The 13,319-nt window shown below is 38.7% G+C and overlaps 4 protein-coding genes and 1 pseudogene across 7 annotated transcripts; 4 read left to right on the forward strand and 1 right to left on the reverse strand.

The window, feature by feature from the left end:
• The first annotated feature begins 257 nt into the window (after window positions 1-257).
• LOC104738563 (bifunctional protein FolD 4, chloroplastic-like) lies at window positions 258-1,545 on the forward strand (annotated as a pseudogene).
• A 430-nt stretch (window positions 1,546-1,975) lies between these two features.
• On the reverse strand, window positions 1,976-4,287 carry LOC104737716 (putative threonine aspartase). Of its 3 annotated transcripts, none has more exons than XM_087482033.1 (10): window positions 4,063-4,287; window positions 3,904-3,954; window positions 3,689-3,809; window positions 3,488-3,577; window positions 3,312-3,393; window positions 2,967-3,209; window positions 2,726-2,889; window positions 2,502-2,631; window positions 2,316-2,420; window positions 1,976-2,218 (listed from the first exon to the last, which is right to left on the reverse strand). In XM_087482033.1, coding segments are annotated over exons 4-10 (816 nt in total). In that variant the 5' UTR covers window positions 3,490-3,577; window positions 3,689-3,809; window positions 3,904-3,954; window positions 4,063-4,287; the 3' UTR covers window positions 1,976-2,128. The 3 variants fall into 3 exon arrangements, with proteins under 3 accessions (XP_087338159.1, XP_010456261.2, XP_010456262.2); XM_010457959.3 differs by having other exon boundaries at window positions 3,488-3,572; window positions 4,063-4,283; XM_010457960.3 differs by having other exon boundaries at window positions 3,312-3,394; window positions 3,539-3,577; window positions 4,063-4,270.
• Window positions 4,088-6,193, forward strand: LOC104737718 (uncharacterized). Of its 2 annotated transcripts, none has more exons than XM_010457961.3 (3): window positions 4,088-4,513; window positions 4,682-4,916; window positions 5,895-6,193. In XM_010457961.3, the coding sequence occupies exons 2-3, from the start codon at window positions 4,734-4,736 to the stop codon at window positions 5,982-5,984; spliced, it is 273 nt and encodes a 90-aa protein (XP_010456263.1). In that variant the 5' UTR covers window positions 4,088-4,513; window positions 4,682-4,733; the 3' UTR covers window positions 5,985-6,193. The 2 variants fall into 2 exon arrangements, with proteins under 2 accessions (XP_010456263.1, XP_019089938.1); XM_019234393.2 differs by having other exon boundaries at window positions 4,400-4,513; window positions 4,689-4,916.
• A 699-nt stretch (window positions 6,194-6,892) lies between these two features.
• On the forward strand, window positions 6,893-11,625 carry LOC104737720 (NAD-dependent malic enzyme 2, mitochondrial). The gene is made up of 19 exons (XM_010457964.3): window positions 6,893-7,484; window positions 7,597-7,798; window positions 7,893-7,989; window positions 8,084-8,202; window positions 8,304-8,600; window positions 8,706-8,766; window positions 8,849-8,952; window positions 9,036-9,119; window positions 9,237-9,343; window positions 9,446-9,548; window positions 9,875-9,973; window positions 10,095-10,160; window positions 10,253-10,325; window positions 10,406-10,492; window positions 10,582-10,636; window positions 10,730-10,801; window positions 10,893-10,955; window positions 11,033-11,147; window positions 11,244-11,625. The coding sequence occupies exons 2-19, from the start codon at window positions 7,646-7,648 to the stop codon at window positions 11,313-11,315; spliced, it is 1,827 nt and encodes a 608-aa protein (XP_010456266.1). The 5' UTR covers window positions 6,893-7,484; window positions 7,597-7,645; the 3' UTR covers window positions 11,316-11,625.
• On the forward strand, window positions 11,348-13,291 carry LOC104737719 (uncharacterized). Its single transcript, XM_010457962.2, has 6 exons — window positions 11,348-11,991; window positions 12,112-12,271; window positions 12,356-12,543; window positions 12,628-12,754; window positions 12,835-12,965; window positions 13,037-13,291. Exons 1-6 carry the CDS (start codon window positions 11,761-11,763, stop codon window positions 13,157-13,159), a joined length of 960 nt encoding a protein of 319 aa, XP_010456264.1. The 5' UTR covers window positions 11,348-11,760; the 3' UTR covers window positions 13,160-13,291.
• Window positions 13,292-13,319: the final 28 nt, after the last annotated feature.

The following is a 13,319-nucleotide window of genomic DNA, read 5'->3' on the forward strand; positions in this document are numbered from 1 at the left end:
AAAGTGCAAATCCTCTCTTAAGACACTCTCTCCGCTCCAGACACACAGCAGTATACTACTACTGTTCTGTTCTGGTTGTCTAGTAAATGAAAATCTTTGTATTAGATTGAATAGAGAGAACCAAAGGAAATTTTGAGAGCTATATTAACTTGGCTCTGATACCATGAAATCTTTGTATTTCCTTGATCATTTACCAAACCGATTACAGAGTATAAAAGGACTGATTAGTTACAAAACAAGTTTGATCTCCCGAAAATATTGCAGAAGATATTTTTACAGAATGCTCCTCCTCCACGATGTTGCGTCACAACCATTTAAACCACCGCAATGGTTCCTACCTCCCCCGCCCGTGCGTCAGCTTACGGACAACTGCGTCTGGCCGTAGCTTCACTCTCTCCATTCGCTCCTCTTCTTCTTTATCCGCGATTGTAATTAATGGAAAGGCTGAGGGCAAAAAGATTAGAGATGATATCAAAACCGAAGTTTCAAGAATGAAGGAATCAATCGGTGTGGTTCCTGGTTTAGCAGTAATCCTTGTTGGGGAGAACGAGGAATCCGCAACTTACGTGAGAACAAGAAGAAAGCTTGTGAATCCGCTGGAATTCAATCATTCAATCTTCTTTTACCAGAAGATTCATCAGAAGAGGAGGTCTTGAGATCTGTCTCAGGCTTCAACGATGATCCTTGTGTCCATGGAATCCTTGTTCAGTTGCCTCTGCCATCGGTAAACAAAGTCTATGATTACATTCATTACTATAATATAAGAAGTGAATTACGATAGTGTTTTGGGATGTTTGTGCAGAATATGAATGAACTGAACATATTGAATGCGGTTAGTATAGAGAAAGACGTTGACGGATTTCACCCGCTAAACATTGGACGCCTTGCCATGCGCGGAGGAGAACCCTTATTTGTACCGTGTACTCCCAAAGGATGCATTGAGTTATTGCGTAGATACAACATTGGCATCAAAGGTAAAAGAGCGGTTGTTATAGGAAGGAGTAACATTGTTGGTATGCCAGCTGCTCTGTTACTGCAGGTATAAAGATGCCATTTTGGGATTATTAAATCATTCATTAGTTACATTTTTAGTCTTTATTGATGTATTATATGTAAATGTAGAGGGAGGATGCAACTGTTAGCATTATCCATTCAAAAACAGAGAACCCTGAAGAAATTACAAGAGAAGCTGATATTTTAATCTCAGCTGCTGGACAACCAAACATGGTCAGAGGAAGCTGGATAAAACCGGGCGCAGTCGTCATCGATGTTGGGACTAAACGTGTTGAGGTGAGTGTATGATTTTGAAATATGGTAATATAACGAATGATCAAATCAAATCCAATATGTGACAAAAAAAAATATGAACCTGCAGGATTCAAGTGCTCCTTGTGGGTTCCGATTGGTTGGAGACGTTTGCTACGAGGAAGCTTGCAAAGTTGCATCAGCCATCAGCCTGTTCCTGGTGGTGTAGGACCAATGACCATAGCCATGCTTCTAGTCAACACTTTAATAGCAGCCAAGAGAATTCACAACTTCCAGTGACTTAAAAGATGATTGCTGGCCTTTTTTTGAAATCTTACTTTGGATTTTGAAGCCAATGATTTTTGCTCTGGTGTCTACTAAACTTTCCTTGTTCTTTTGTCTTTAATCAAGTCAGATTAACTTAGCTCTCAAGTTCCTAATGGTGACAAGTTTTTCTTTGTGTATCTAAGAGGGGAAGGCCATACCTTTGGCTTCTCTATAGATTTACCATAGTATCTCACATCAAAAGACAGTGATGACAATGCAGCAGCTAACCCAATTAATTTTCCATAACAATTATCCCCATGTTATAACAAAGTGTCAATATAACCCAACTTGGTCTTCTTCTTCTTCTTCTTCTTCCTCATCTTTACAGTGTCAAATCACGTTTCAACATGGACAAAATCTTGACAGTTTCAACAAAATATATCAAACCAAGTAGTAAACCAGATATATAATTATCTTTTGCCATTTAATTATATCTTGTCTGTATGTTCTTGTTACTTGATCCAGAGTTACTTTTAAATACATGTTGAATGAAAGGCCGGTGCGTCCCATCCGGACTTATATTTCTCCACTCAGATTCGAGAGAGTAGAAAGCAAATCAGCAACAAGTTGAGCGGAGATCAATCCGGGCTTCAAAATGATCTACCCCAGCCTTGCTCGTCTGTTTCCTCGTCCTGAGAATCGAAATCTGTTCAAAGAGACCCGATGATCCTAAACTTAGTTCTCAAGCTCCACCATTAATAATGACAAGGTTTTATTTTGGTACCGAAAGGAAAAGGCCATACCTTTGGCTTCTCTATAGAGTTCCCATAGTATCCCACACCAAACGACAGCGACGAGTACGCAGCAGCCATCTCAACAGCATTCAGCTCTGGCTTATTTCCAGGGACCTTTAGAGTGTAATCAGAACAATAAGTAATATTCAGAACCAAAAAAAAAATCAAATAGGTTGTTAAAAAACTTAAACTTACCGCCACCGATGCATCCACCTGAACTACTAGAATACCAGCAGTTTTGTCAGCAATTCCACTCTTTGAACCCTCTTGTTGCATTACAGAACGTAAGACCTTCATGGCTGCAGATGCTGGACCAGCCTGTGAACTAAGAGCATAAGAAATCCCTTCTTAGCTTTGTTATTAAGGAACAAGCCACATCAAGAAATGCATAACCATTACGGAGGATAAGGGATATATACAGTGACAATGAAGTGCAACAATCTCTAGCTGCAAATCCTCTCATTAGATACTCTCCAGCTCCAGACACACAACAGCCAACTAGAAATGGAACTCCAAATGGTCCTTTAGAGGAGGCCCAACAACCAGAACCATAAGTTGCTGCTAAACCCACACGGCCACTAATCTGATATGCATTATTCAAAAGAGAGGATAAATTTTTCTATCAGTAGAAAAGAACAACTAGGAATTGATTAATATTACCTTCATTGCGATACCACCACTTGAGGAACCACACGCAATGTGTCCTTGACTGTCAACACAAATTACGCCAACAGTGTCCATGATCTTATCTTCATCTCCTGCTGCACAGGCTGATGGTTTATCCTCACATGCTTCATCCTTCATGGTTTCCCTTTCAGCAGGAAGGGTACTCTTTGCCTCTAGCTCAGAAAGCATGGTCTTGAACCTTCTCCATTGATTTCTTGCTCTCTCTGTAACCAGCCACTGTTTAAACAAAACCAATACGTAGGACACAAAAATCATTCTCAAGGAATAAAACAACAAGATGATTGACAGTAAATCAAAGAAGATGTGAAAATCTCAAACCTGATCAGCTTCTGTGACAGTTTCAGGCAAAAGAACACCTTTGGATTCAGCCCAACGTCGAGCTCCTTCACCAACCAACAACCTGGGGGAGGCAGAGGAGAAATTTCAGTGCTAGCAACGAAACACATTCAAAGTTGAGTTGATATACAGAACAAAAAAAAAGAGTGATTCATTACATAGGAGGTATACGGCCTAACAGAGTTGATCCACTCGTCTGCTCTTTCAGCAACAAAGCAGCAATCTTGATAGCATTTCTGGCACCTGATCTACAGTTCAATCGTCCAAAATGTATTCAGCAATTCCACAAGTAGTGTAATGTATCAAACAAGTAAGAGAAGAAAGGTTGAGAGTAATGAGAGGTTTATAAGTAAGTATACCTGGAACTGCTCCAACTCCACCAAACATCCCTGAATCGCCATCCATAAGACTAGCATCACATTCCACATGACCATCTTCTGTCAGATTAGAGCCTCTACCAGCATTTGTGCTCGGGTCATCCTATTGTGACAAAGATTCATGGTTAAGCAGCCATTGCACGAATCTACAGAGTTTGAGTTCTTCTTTAACCAAAGGACAAAGACCAAACAAGTACCTCCAGAACTTGGATGGCGGCTGAAACAGCATCTATGCACTCACCAGAATCCTAAATTAAACAGAGTAAAACAAAGTCCACACATCAAGTTAATGCACTCTAGAGCTCTGATCAATCTGGTATAGAGCAGAACAAAAGCAAAAAAAATGATATAAAGACCTGGCGAAGAATGGTCGACGCGGCTAGGCAAGCGCGTCTCATGACTGATCTAAGAGATTTCTCGTTAGCCGTCGCATGATATCCGGCACCGACGTGAACCGCCACGAAAAAGCGCCGAGTTTGATCTGCTCCGTCGCCAGCCATAGTTTTCAGGCGAAACCCCTTGGAAACCCCCGAAGGAATAGAGACACGAAAAAACCCGTCTACCGTTCTAGAGTTAGAGACACAAACATCGTGTCGTTTTCACCCGAGAAAGAGAGAATGGGCCTAAAGAGAAGGCCCAAATATTGATCACCGTTCCAGACGTAATAAAAGACCCTTAGCATTCAGAAAAATTACAGACAAATGCCATCATTCGTTTGGTTCACTACCCTCTTTTAGAACGAAGTAGACGAAAGTCTCATCTTCTTCGTCTTTCTTCTTTCATTGCGATTCTTCTGATTTCACTAAGGTAAGCCAATTTCTAATCACAAAATCCACTGGAATCATGCTTAGAAAACTCAATTCGTTGCATCTGTAATAATTTAGATGTTACCGAGGCTAGGGTTTGATTGGGTTTACAGCATTTATTTTGATTCTATTTCACTGATCGATCTGGCTATCTTCATTTTCGAATTAGGAAAAAGGAATCGGTGTTTGGTGGAACTAATCGATCCGATCTATAGAAAAAAATGGGAGGAGCTGAGCATGGACATGGTCACGGAGGAGAAGGTGGCGATTTCAGAGCCAAAGTTTGGAGTATGTCTGGTGGGCCTAACTGTAGACCCAAGCATTGGCGTCGGAACACCGCCATCGCTATGTTCGGTGTTTTCCTTGTGTGCATCCCCATCGCCAAGTTATCTGCTAAGCTCGAGGTATTTGTTCATTTCTTTGGATTGGAAAAGCAAATTTAGAGTCTCACTTTGTATGAATAACATTATGTATTCAATGAGTAGAAGGGAATGGCTTGGAATTTCAGTGGTTTCTGGAAATAGAATTGAGTACAACCATTTCCAATTCAAATATATCTAGCATGATTTAGGGAACCTTTGTATTGCTATTATCTTTGATAATATATCTGTAGCTTATCAAATGCTTCGCTATACATATTAGTGGCTAATGGCTATCTGTCTACTCCTGCAATGTTTTGAAGTTTTTGATCATACAGTTTGTGTGAAGCTACTCTAACAGAGCATTAGTTAATATGTTTCGTAAGCAGGCAGTCTTGAAAAAGACACTAATGTTGTTTTTGTGAAACTTACAAACTTCTTGTACTCGGTTCCATGTTTTGTATCGTGACTTCGTCAGTCATTGCCATTTAAAGATTTGGCCCATAGTGTATCAGTGACTCTATGTTATTTTGCAAAATGAGAACCTATTCTTGATGTTTGTCTTTGACCTGATTTTTATTTGCACCCTTTGTGATTCTCATGAGCCTACCAGGCTACCAAAGCCTGTTTTCGATCACCACATTTCTTTCTGTTATATGTTAGTTACTTTGTGATTTTTGTGTACCACCTCTGGGAGATATCATTGAATATTTTTCTTGCTTTCCTGCTTTTTTTATCTTCTGCTAGATCTTTGAGAAAAGTCCAGTTGAATATGTAGTACTAGTTCGACATTGTTATTTAATCTTCTGGAAACCAGCAACTTCAGCGTATGTTTTAGAGTGTGGTTTGGATGTTAATGACTTAAGACTTGCATTGCTTTTATATAATGTAGCCTAATGCTTGAGTTCCTGGTGACAAAAATGGGCACTTAAATTGTTGTATTCTGTTTGTATATAGTTTCAGCTTTCTTGTTTGATGATCTCTATTTAAGAAGAACCTCTTTTGTTTGTTCTTGTTTATCAGCAAAGGCCACACATGCCAGTACGCCCAATTCCTTCACAGATGTGGTGCAAGAACTTTGGAACCAAGGACGATTACGAAAAAGAGCATTAAAGTATTTTGCTTGGTTTGGAGAGAACCCTTTAATTGGTCTCTTATTTGCAGACAATGTGAGCATAAAAGAAAAAAACCCTTCTGGCTCTGTCTTTGAATTTCATAGTGCTGTGACCATAATAATATGTCTTTTGCCTTGCCATGTATAACACATGGAAATCTTCCCAAATCAAGGAATTTACTGTTTTTTTCCATATTCCAATTGATCAGTATTCTGTAAATCTGTGGGTGAATAACACTAGCCCTAGGGGTGGGTTTTATCTAAGGCAGAATCCAATATTGGTTTAGAATCATCATATACGATTTTACTTTGACCTAGTTAGTTTCGAATTAGTGCTTTAGGAATCAGCATATAAAGCTACGTGATTGAATTGTTGGTATACCAGTATGCGGAATATATCTTGCATTATGCTTACAATGGCCATAATAAGCATTTGATACATTTCTTAAAATACTATAAGAACCATACATAGGTCTCTCTCTCTTTTCCAACAATGTGATTAACCATGAAGGGGGCACCAACAATCTATATACCGTATAAGCATAGTAAAGATCTTTCTATTCAAACTACACAAGTCTTTTTCTATTAATATGAATTTCAAATCAATTAGACGCCGACAAAAGAAAATGAAGATTATTGTTAATGTGTTTGATTGTGAAATACTACTAACACATATTAAATGTTTTACTTTATGCCAAAATAAATAAGCCCTAAGTACATGTATTCTTTATTTCCTTTTTTGGGTCGGTCCTTTAAATGTGTGATTAGAATTATTTTTACAGGAATCGAAATCACATTATTAATCCTTTCTACACATGAACGGAGAGAATGAATAATGGTAGAGAAAGCAGTGGTTAGAGTTAAAAGCTGACGGTGTCAAGTCGCCGCAGCGAATAATGTTTTTTTCAAAAGGATTGGTTTTCACTTAAAATACTTCGAATCTTTCAGATTTATATTACCTTTCCTTTCTTTTAATTTATTTTAGGAAGACGTAATATTTTTTACCAGAGGCACACGCATGGGCAAAAGCGGGATTACAAAAACGCGGATACACGTGGCAATAATCTAACGGTGAGTTGGTCAATGTCCTCTCACCTCTAATCTGATCGCCAATCTGCTAGGAAAATGATTTAGAACCGTCCACGTGGCGATCTCTATATTCATATTTCCCTCTATACCCTTCATTGCCCGTTTTTGTTTCGGGCAATTTCCTTGTGTTTACGACTTTTTTGAAGAAAAATAATTAAATTCGCATTTTCGAATTGGAAAATGGTAAATTCTGAAAATGAGAGAATTGGAAAGAGAGAGAGAGAGAGAGAGAGAGAGAGATGCCTTATTTATTGTCTGACTCTGACCCCTTTTGAGAGAGGTCTTACTATTCTCCGGGCAGCTCAGACATCTTCCCTCTCCCTCAGACAGCTTCTTCTTCTCTACTCTCTTCTTAAAGAAAGCTGGACTGGGATAGAGGAACAATCCAATTATTTACACTGTGTAAACACGTAAGGAGGAGCGATCGTTGCTATTTTATTTAATTAATCCTTTTTCTTTCAATTTTTTTTTTTTTTTTGATCTTTGGGTTTGAACTTTTTGTCTTAAATCATTGAATTGCAGGTTCTGTAGTAGTGTTGGGTCGGGATCTTGAGTGATTATTTGGGACCCGATGATGTGGATGAACATTGCTGGGTTCTCTAAGGCTGCGGCTGCTGTAAGAAGAGCCCACGGATCTCGGCGATGCTTTTCCACTTCGATTCCTGGTCCTTGCATCGTCCACAAGCGTGGTGCTGATATTCTTCACGATCCATGGTTCAACAAGGTCCTTCCTCGATCCTCTCTTAATTTTTTTAGGGTTCTTCAACAAAAAAAAAAAAAAAAAACAACTCATAATGCTGATTTGGTTTGTTATGCAGGACACTGGTTTCCCTTTGACTGAGAGAGATAGATTGGGGCTACGAGGCTTGCTTCCTCCTCGTGTTATGTCCTGTGAACAGCAATATGATCGTTTCAGTATGTGATTTTTTAGACCCATTTCCAATATACTATGTTTTTTTTCTTATGGGAGGGGGGTTTCTTAGACTTTGGTATTATTAATTTTTGGCAGTTGAGTCTTTTCATTCCCTAGAGAGGAATACTCAAGGACAGCCTGAAAATGTTGTGTCATTAGCTAAGTGGAGGATGTTGAATAGATTGCATGACCGTAATGAGACTTTGTACTACCGAGTGAGTTTGAGTTTTGGCTCTCTTAATTGTACTTAAAAAAAAAATTTATCTCACTTGACACATCCCTCTCAGGCTCAGACATAACTCTTCCTTCTCTGCAGGTCCTTATTGATAACATCAAAGATTTTGCTCCCATTATTTACACTCCCACGGTTGGACTGGTTTGTCAGAACTATTCTGGTTTGTACAGAAGACCGCGAGGAATGTACTTCAGTGCCAAAGACAAAGGAGAGATGATGTCTATGATTTATAACTGGCCAGCTCAGCAAGTTGATATGATTGTCATCACAGATGGTAGCCGTATTCTTGGCTTAGGAGATCTTGGTGTCCAGGGAATTGGGATTCCTATTGGAAAGCTCGACATGTATGTCGCTGCAGCAGGAATCAATCCACAGAGAGTATGTGCATCTCAACATGATCTTGTGTTGTGTTTTTTTTTTCTTCCTGTAGATAACAATGGTTTCAATCTCCTTATTCGAAATTGTATGCTTACAATTCTGCAGGTTTTGCCAATTATGTTGGATGTTGGTACAAATAACGAAAAGCTCCTGCAGAATGACCTCTGTAAGCTGTGACTTTAATTGGTCGACGTGGTGTAGATTTGTCTCCTTAATATCTCATTCATGTGTCTTTCCCATTTCTATAGATTTAGGAGTCAGACAACCTAGGTTGGAAGGAGAGGAGTATCTTGAGATTATTGATGAATTTATGGAAGCTGCATTTACACGTTGGCCAAAGGCAGTCGTACAGGTATATATATCTCTTAGTATGTATCTTCTTTGGATTACTTTTTGGTCGGAATGATGACTAAATGGTTCACTCCATCATATTAGTTCGAAGATTTCCAAGCGAAATGGGCTTTTCAAACATTGGAAAGATATAGGAAGAAATTTTGCATGTTCAATGATGATGTCCAGGTATGCTCACTCACATTGTTGCAAATCCAGCTGCTTTACATTATAGCTACTCCTTGTGTTTTGTATATCTTTTTTTTTTTCTTTTCTGAATAATAAATTTTGTGTATGACTTCTCAGGGAACTGCTGGTGTTGCACTGGCCGGACTGTTGGGAACTGTAAGAGCTCAAGGTCGGCCTTTATCCGACTTTGTGAACCAAAAGATTGTTGTGGTGGGAGCTGGAAGGTACTTGGATAGTCACTTGAAATCGTTTACTACTGTATCTATATTTTTGCATTAACTTTCTTCTCATCTTCGCATTGTATATTTGTTTTTTATAACTTTCAGTGCTGGGCTTGGTGTAACTAAGATGGCAGTACAGGCAGTTGCAAGAATGGCAGGTATCAGCGAGATTGAAGCAACCAAAAACTTTTACCTGATAGATAAAGATGTAAGTTTTTGTTTTCCCCTACTTGACATCCATCATCTGAATCGGTTTGTCTTGCTTGATAATAAAATAATTAAGCTTGCGTAGTTCCAAAGGTCAGTTGACTTTGAAACTGTCATATTATTGTCATTTTTAGAGCTTGCTTTTAGAAGTTGTTTTAATCCATCCACTAAGAACTTACCTAGAATAAGTCAGAAAACATTTTAAAAGTTATCCATTAGCCATTGTTTTTGCATTGGTCAACATATTGTTTAATCATCTGTTTTCCACATAAGGTTGTGCTCCTTTGAATATCTTATTGAAAACGACTTATTATATTTGGATTTCAGGGTCTTGTCACCACAGAGAGGACAAAACTTGACCCAGGAGCTGTACCTTTTGCCAAAAATCCAGCTGAGATACGTGAGGGAGCAAGTATCGTTGAAGTGGTAAGCCTAAGCTTTTGACGTACTGTTCTTTACTTGCATTTTCCACCATATCTTTTTACTGTCCTGAAATGTAGACATAATCATATTTTAATATTTTTGTCTAAATTTATTTTGTCTTCAGGTGAAGAAGGTGAGGCCACATGTTCTTCTTGGTTTGTCTGGAGTTGGTGGTATCTTCCATGAAGAAGTATGTGACTCTCTTAGACAACAAATACTTTTACGATACCTTCTTAATTTTAGTAGTTTACTTATATGGTTTACTGGTTTCAATCATCAAAGGTTCTCAAGGCAATGCGAGAATCTGACTCATGCAAGCCAGCCATTTTTGCTATGTCGAATCCCACCTTGAATGGTTTGTGTTTTTTTTAGCGTTGCAAAATAATGTAACAATATCTTTGAATACTGTGCCCTTAACATTTTTTCGTGTGACAGCCGAGTGCACTGCTGTTGATGCTTTCAAGCATGCCGGAGGAAACATAGTCTTTGCAAGTGGAAGCCCATTTGAGAACGTTGAACTTGGTATGTTATTGTAGGATTAATTAATAATGGTCTTGTATCTACATTTGCTACAATCTAAAACTAATCACATTTTATTGTCCCACTTGTAGAGAATGGTAAAGTAGGACACGTGAATCAGGCTAACAACATGTACCTATTCCCCGGGTTAGTTTTCTTTGTTCAAAACTGTTTTACTGTATTGCATCATCCATAGATTGTTAACGGTAACAGAATTAATGTGGTCTTTATCGTTTCCAGGATAGGGCTAGGGACTCTTCTCTCTGGTGCACGGATTGTAACTGATGGAATGCTGCTAGCAGCTGCTGAATGGTAATGTTTACGTTTGATTCTCTTCTGTATTTGAACTATTAAAATTGAGCTTATAACAATGCTGAAGATTAATATATTTAAACATGCACAGCCTTGCATCCTACATGACCGACGAAGAAGTCCAAAAAGGCGTCCTTTACCCTTCAATCAACAAGTATTTTTCCTCTAATTCCCTCATTTTTAAAACTGTTATGTTAAGCAATTGGTTTCTGAACAAAAAAAAAAACGCAGCATCCGACACATAACAGCTGAAGTCGGGGCAGCTGTTCTACGAGCTGCAGTTTCTGATGACATTGCAGAAGGACATGGCGATGTTGGTCCCAAAGATCTCGGCCACATGTCTAAGGTATGAAACAAGTAACTGAGATATATTTGGTATCGAAACATGTGTAAGGTAACTAGAAAATGGAATTTAATTGCATCTTTTTTGTTATGCCAACAGGAGGACACAGTGAATTACATCACACGCCACATGTGGTACCCAATCTACAGCCCTCTCGTTCACGAGAAATAGACAACAACTCTATTTATCATATAACTCTTATCAGGTTTCAAAGAAAGCCAAAAGACAAGAATCTTCGTTTCTTAATTCTCTTTTGTGATCAACATTCTTTTTTCATCAAAATGTGGTATGTCTTAAAAAAAAAACAATGCCTAAAGAGGGCGTAAGAACAAGAACAGGGTTAGTTCTAGGTTACCCACCTGTACTTGTCTCTTTTGATTTTTTGACATTTTTACAACTTCTTACGATTATGTGTCTGATGAAAGATTAAAAACTCTTAATATACTTTTTTTGGCAATAATGAAATCGTTCTTCTCCTTTACTGCTTTGAATCTCCTTTACTTTGACTGATTTAGAATTATCAATAACTTAAATTTTGGTGGAAGTAAAAAAAAAAGAGAGTAAAATTTGAAATAAGCAAAAACCGGAGGGGTTGATCGGAGAAATTGAGGAAACTATGGAGAAGAAGACGAAAGTGGTGATTGTGGGAGGCACGGGCTACTTGGGTCAGCACCTGCTTGAAGCTTTCGCCGGCAACAATGGCAGAGATCTATACGACGTCGCTTTCACTCACCACTCTACTCCCCTTCCCCGCCGTTTGGTCGACGCATTCCCTCATTTCCACGCGTTTCCTGTCGATCTCAAATCCGGTCTAGGGCTCAAATCAGTAACGCAGGGCTTTGGTCAGGTTCAGATCTCGTAATCTGTAGCTTCGATTTCTTCCAGATTCCGAATGTAAATGGACATGAATCTGTGTTTTGTTAGACTCTCTGGTCTGAATGCAACATTTGCTACTTTGATTATACAGCCTGATGTGGTCGTGAATTGTGCTGCTCTGTCCGTTCCTCGAGTTTGCGAGCAGGATCCAGATTCGGCCATGTCTATCAACGTGCCTACTTCTCTTGTAAATTGGTTATCAACTTTTGAGAGAAACAAAACCTTGTTGATTCATCTCTCTACTGATCAAGGTTAAGTTATAGTTATACCACTTGCATTAGCCACTGTTAAATCATCATCATCATGAGTCATGACTTGGTTTCAATTTTCATCAGTTTATGAAGGTGTCAAGTCTTTTTACAAGGAAGAAGATGAGACTGTTGCAGTCAACGTTTATGGGAAATCAAAAGTTGCAGCAGAGCTCCTTATCAAGGATAAGTGTCAAAACTTTGCTATATTGAGAAGTAGTATCATCTTTGGTCCTCAGACTGTATCACCTCTCCCCAAGAATCTCCCAGTTCAGGTGCCTCTCAACACATATAATACACATACACTTGAGATCTCATTGAATTGGCCATGAAACTGGTCGTCTTGATTTTTTTTTTAGTGGATTGATAGCTCCTTAAAGAAGGGAGACACGGTAGAGTTCTTCCACGACGAGTTTCGTTGCCCCATTTACGTTAAGGATCTCGTGAATATCACTTTGAATCTAATAGACAGATGGGTCTTCTCTGGTAGATTATTATTTCTCATGAGTCTCTCTGTCTAACTACATCATAGTAGAGAAAATGTAGTTGTTGCTTTTGCTTTTCAGATGATAAACAGATGCAACTGGTTTTGAATGCTGGTGGACCGGAGAGGCTATCTCGTGTTGAAATGGCTCAAGTGGTTGCAGAAGTCAGAGGATACGACATGTCTTTGATTAAACATGTGTCTGCATCATCGGTATGTTTGTTAAGATTTCACTCAGCTATTTTGAATATTGCAGATCAGTCTAGTAAAAGCTGTTTTCTCAGGTTGATCGAGGCGTGGTGTCACCAGCAGATATATCAATGGACATAACAAAACTGATTCAGACACTTGAGATATCTCCAACTTCTTTCAAAGACGGTGTTAGATTAACCCTCGAGTCTCACTGAATCTCATATCTTTCTGTGCTCATCTTACACAACACTATTGTACTTCTTTTTATGGATAAAAATCTCGGTTTGAGAAAACCGATGTAGAACCGCCATCGAATATGGATATGATTTGATTTCGGATAAAATAAATTTGGTATGCTCACATAATTGATATTGG

The sequence above is a fragment of the Camelina sativa genome, chromosome 13 (genome assembly GCF_030686135.1).
Source record: "Camelina sativa cultivar CO46 ecotype springtype chromosome 13, ASM3068613v1".
Lineage (NCBI taxonomy): Eukaryota > Viridiplantae > Streptophyta > Magnoliopsida > Brassicales > Brassicaceae > Camelina > Camelina sativa.

What these genes read in the sequence shown, in the direction of transcription:
- LOC104737716 (XM_010457959.3), bottom strand. Translation starts at nt 4,206, where the DNA reads ATGGCTGGCGACGGAGCAGATCAAACTCGGCGCTTTTTCGTGGCGGTT. An exon ending in CGTCGACCATTCTTCGCCAG is followed by an intron (nt 3,955 to 4,062) that starts GTCTTTATATCA and finishes TGTTTAATTTAG; the next exon opens with GATTCTGGTGAGTGCATAGA. An exon ending in CCGCCATCCAAGTTCTGGAG is followed by an intron (nt 3,810 to 3,903) that starts GTACTTGTTTGG and finishes TTGTCACAATAG; the next exon opens with GATGACCCGAGCACAAATGC.
- LOC104737718 (XM_010457961.3), top strand. Translation starts at nt 4,734, where the DNA reads ATGGGAGGAGCTGAGCATGGACATGGTCACGGAGGAGAAGGTGGCGAT. An exon ending in AGTTATCTGCTAAGCTCGAG is followed by an intron (nt 4,917 to 5,894) that starts GTATTTGTTCAT and finishes CTTGTTTATCAG; the next exon opens with CAAAGGCCACACATGCCAGT.
- LOC104737720 (XM_010457964.3), top strand. Translation starts at nt 7,646, where the DNA reads ATGATGTGGATGAACATTGCTGGGTTCTCTAAGGCTGCGGCTGCTGTA. An exon ending in TTTACCTGATAGATAAAGAT is followed by an intron (nt 9,549 to 9,874) that starts GTAAGTTTTTGT and finishes TTTGGATTTCAG; the next exon opens with GGTCTTGTCACCACAGAGAG. An exon ending in GAGCAAGTATCGTTGAAGTG is followed by an intron (nt 9,974 to 10,094) that starts GTAAGCCTAAGC and finishes TTTTGTCTTCAG; the next exon opens with GTGAAGAAGGTGAGGCCACA.
- LOC104737719 (XM_010457962.2), top strand. Translation starts at nt 11,761, where the DNA reads ATGGAGAAGAAGACGAAAGTGGTGATTGTGGGAGGCACGGGCTACTTG. An exon ending in TCATCTCTCTACTGATCAAG is followed by an intron (nt 12,272 to 12,355) that starts GTTAAGTTATAG and finishes AATTTTCATCAG; the next exon opens with TTTATGAAGGTGTCAAGTCT. An exon ending in CCAAGAATCTCCCAGTTCAG is followed by an intron (nt 12,544 to 12,627) that starts GTGCCTCTCAAC and finishes TTTTTTTTTTAG; the next exon opens with TGGATTGATAGCTCCTTAAA.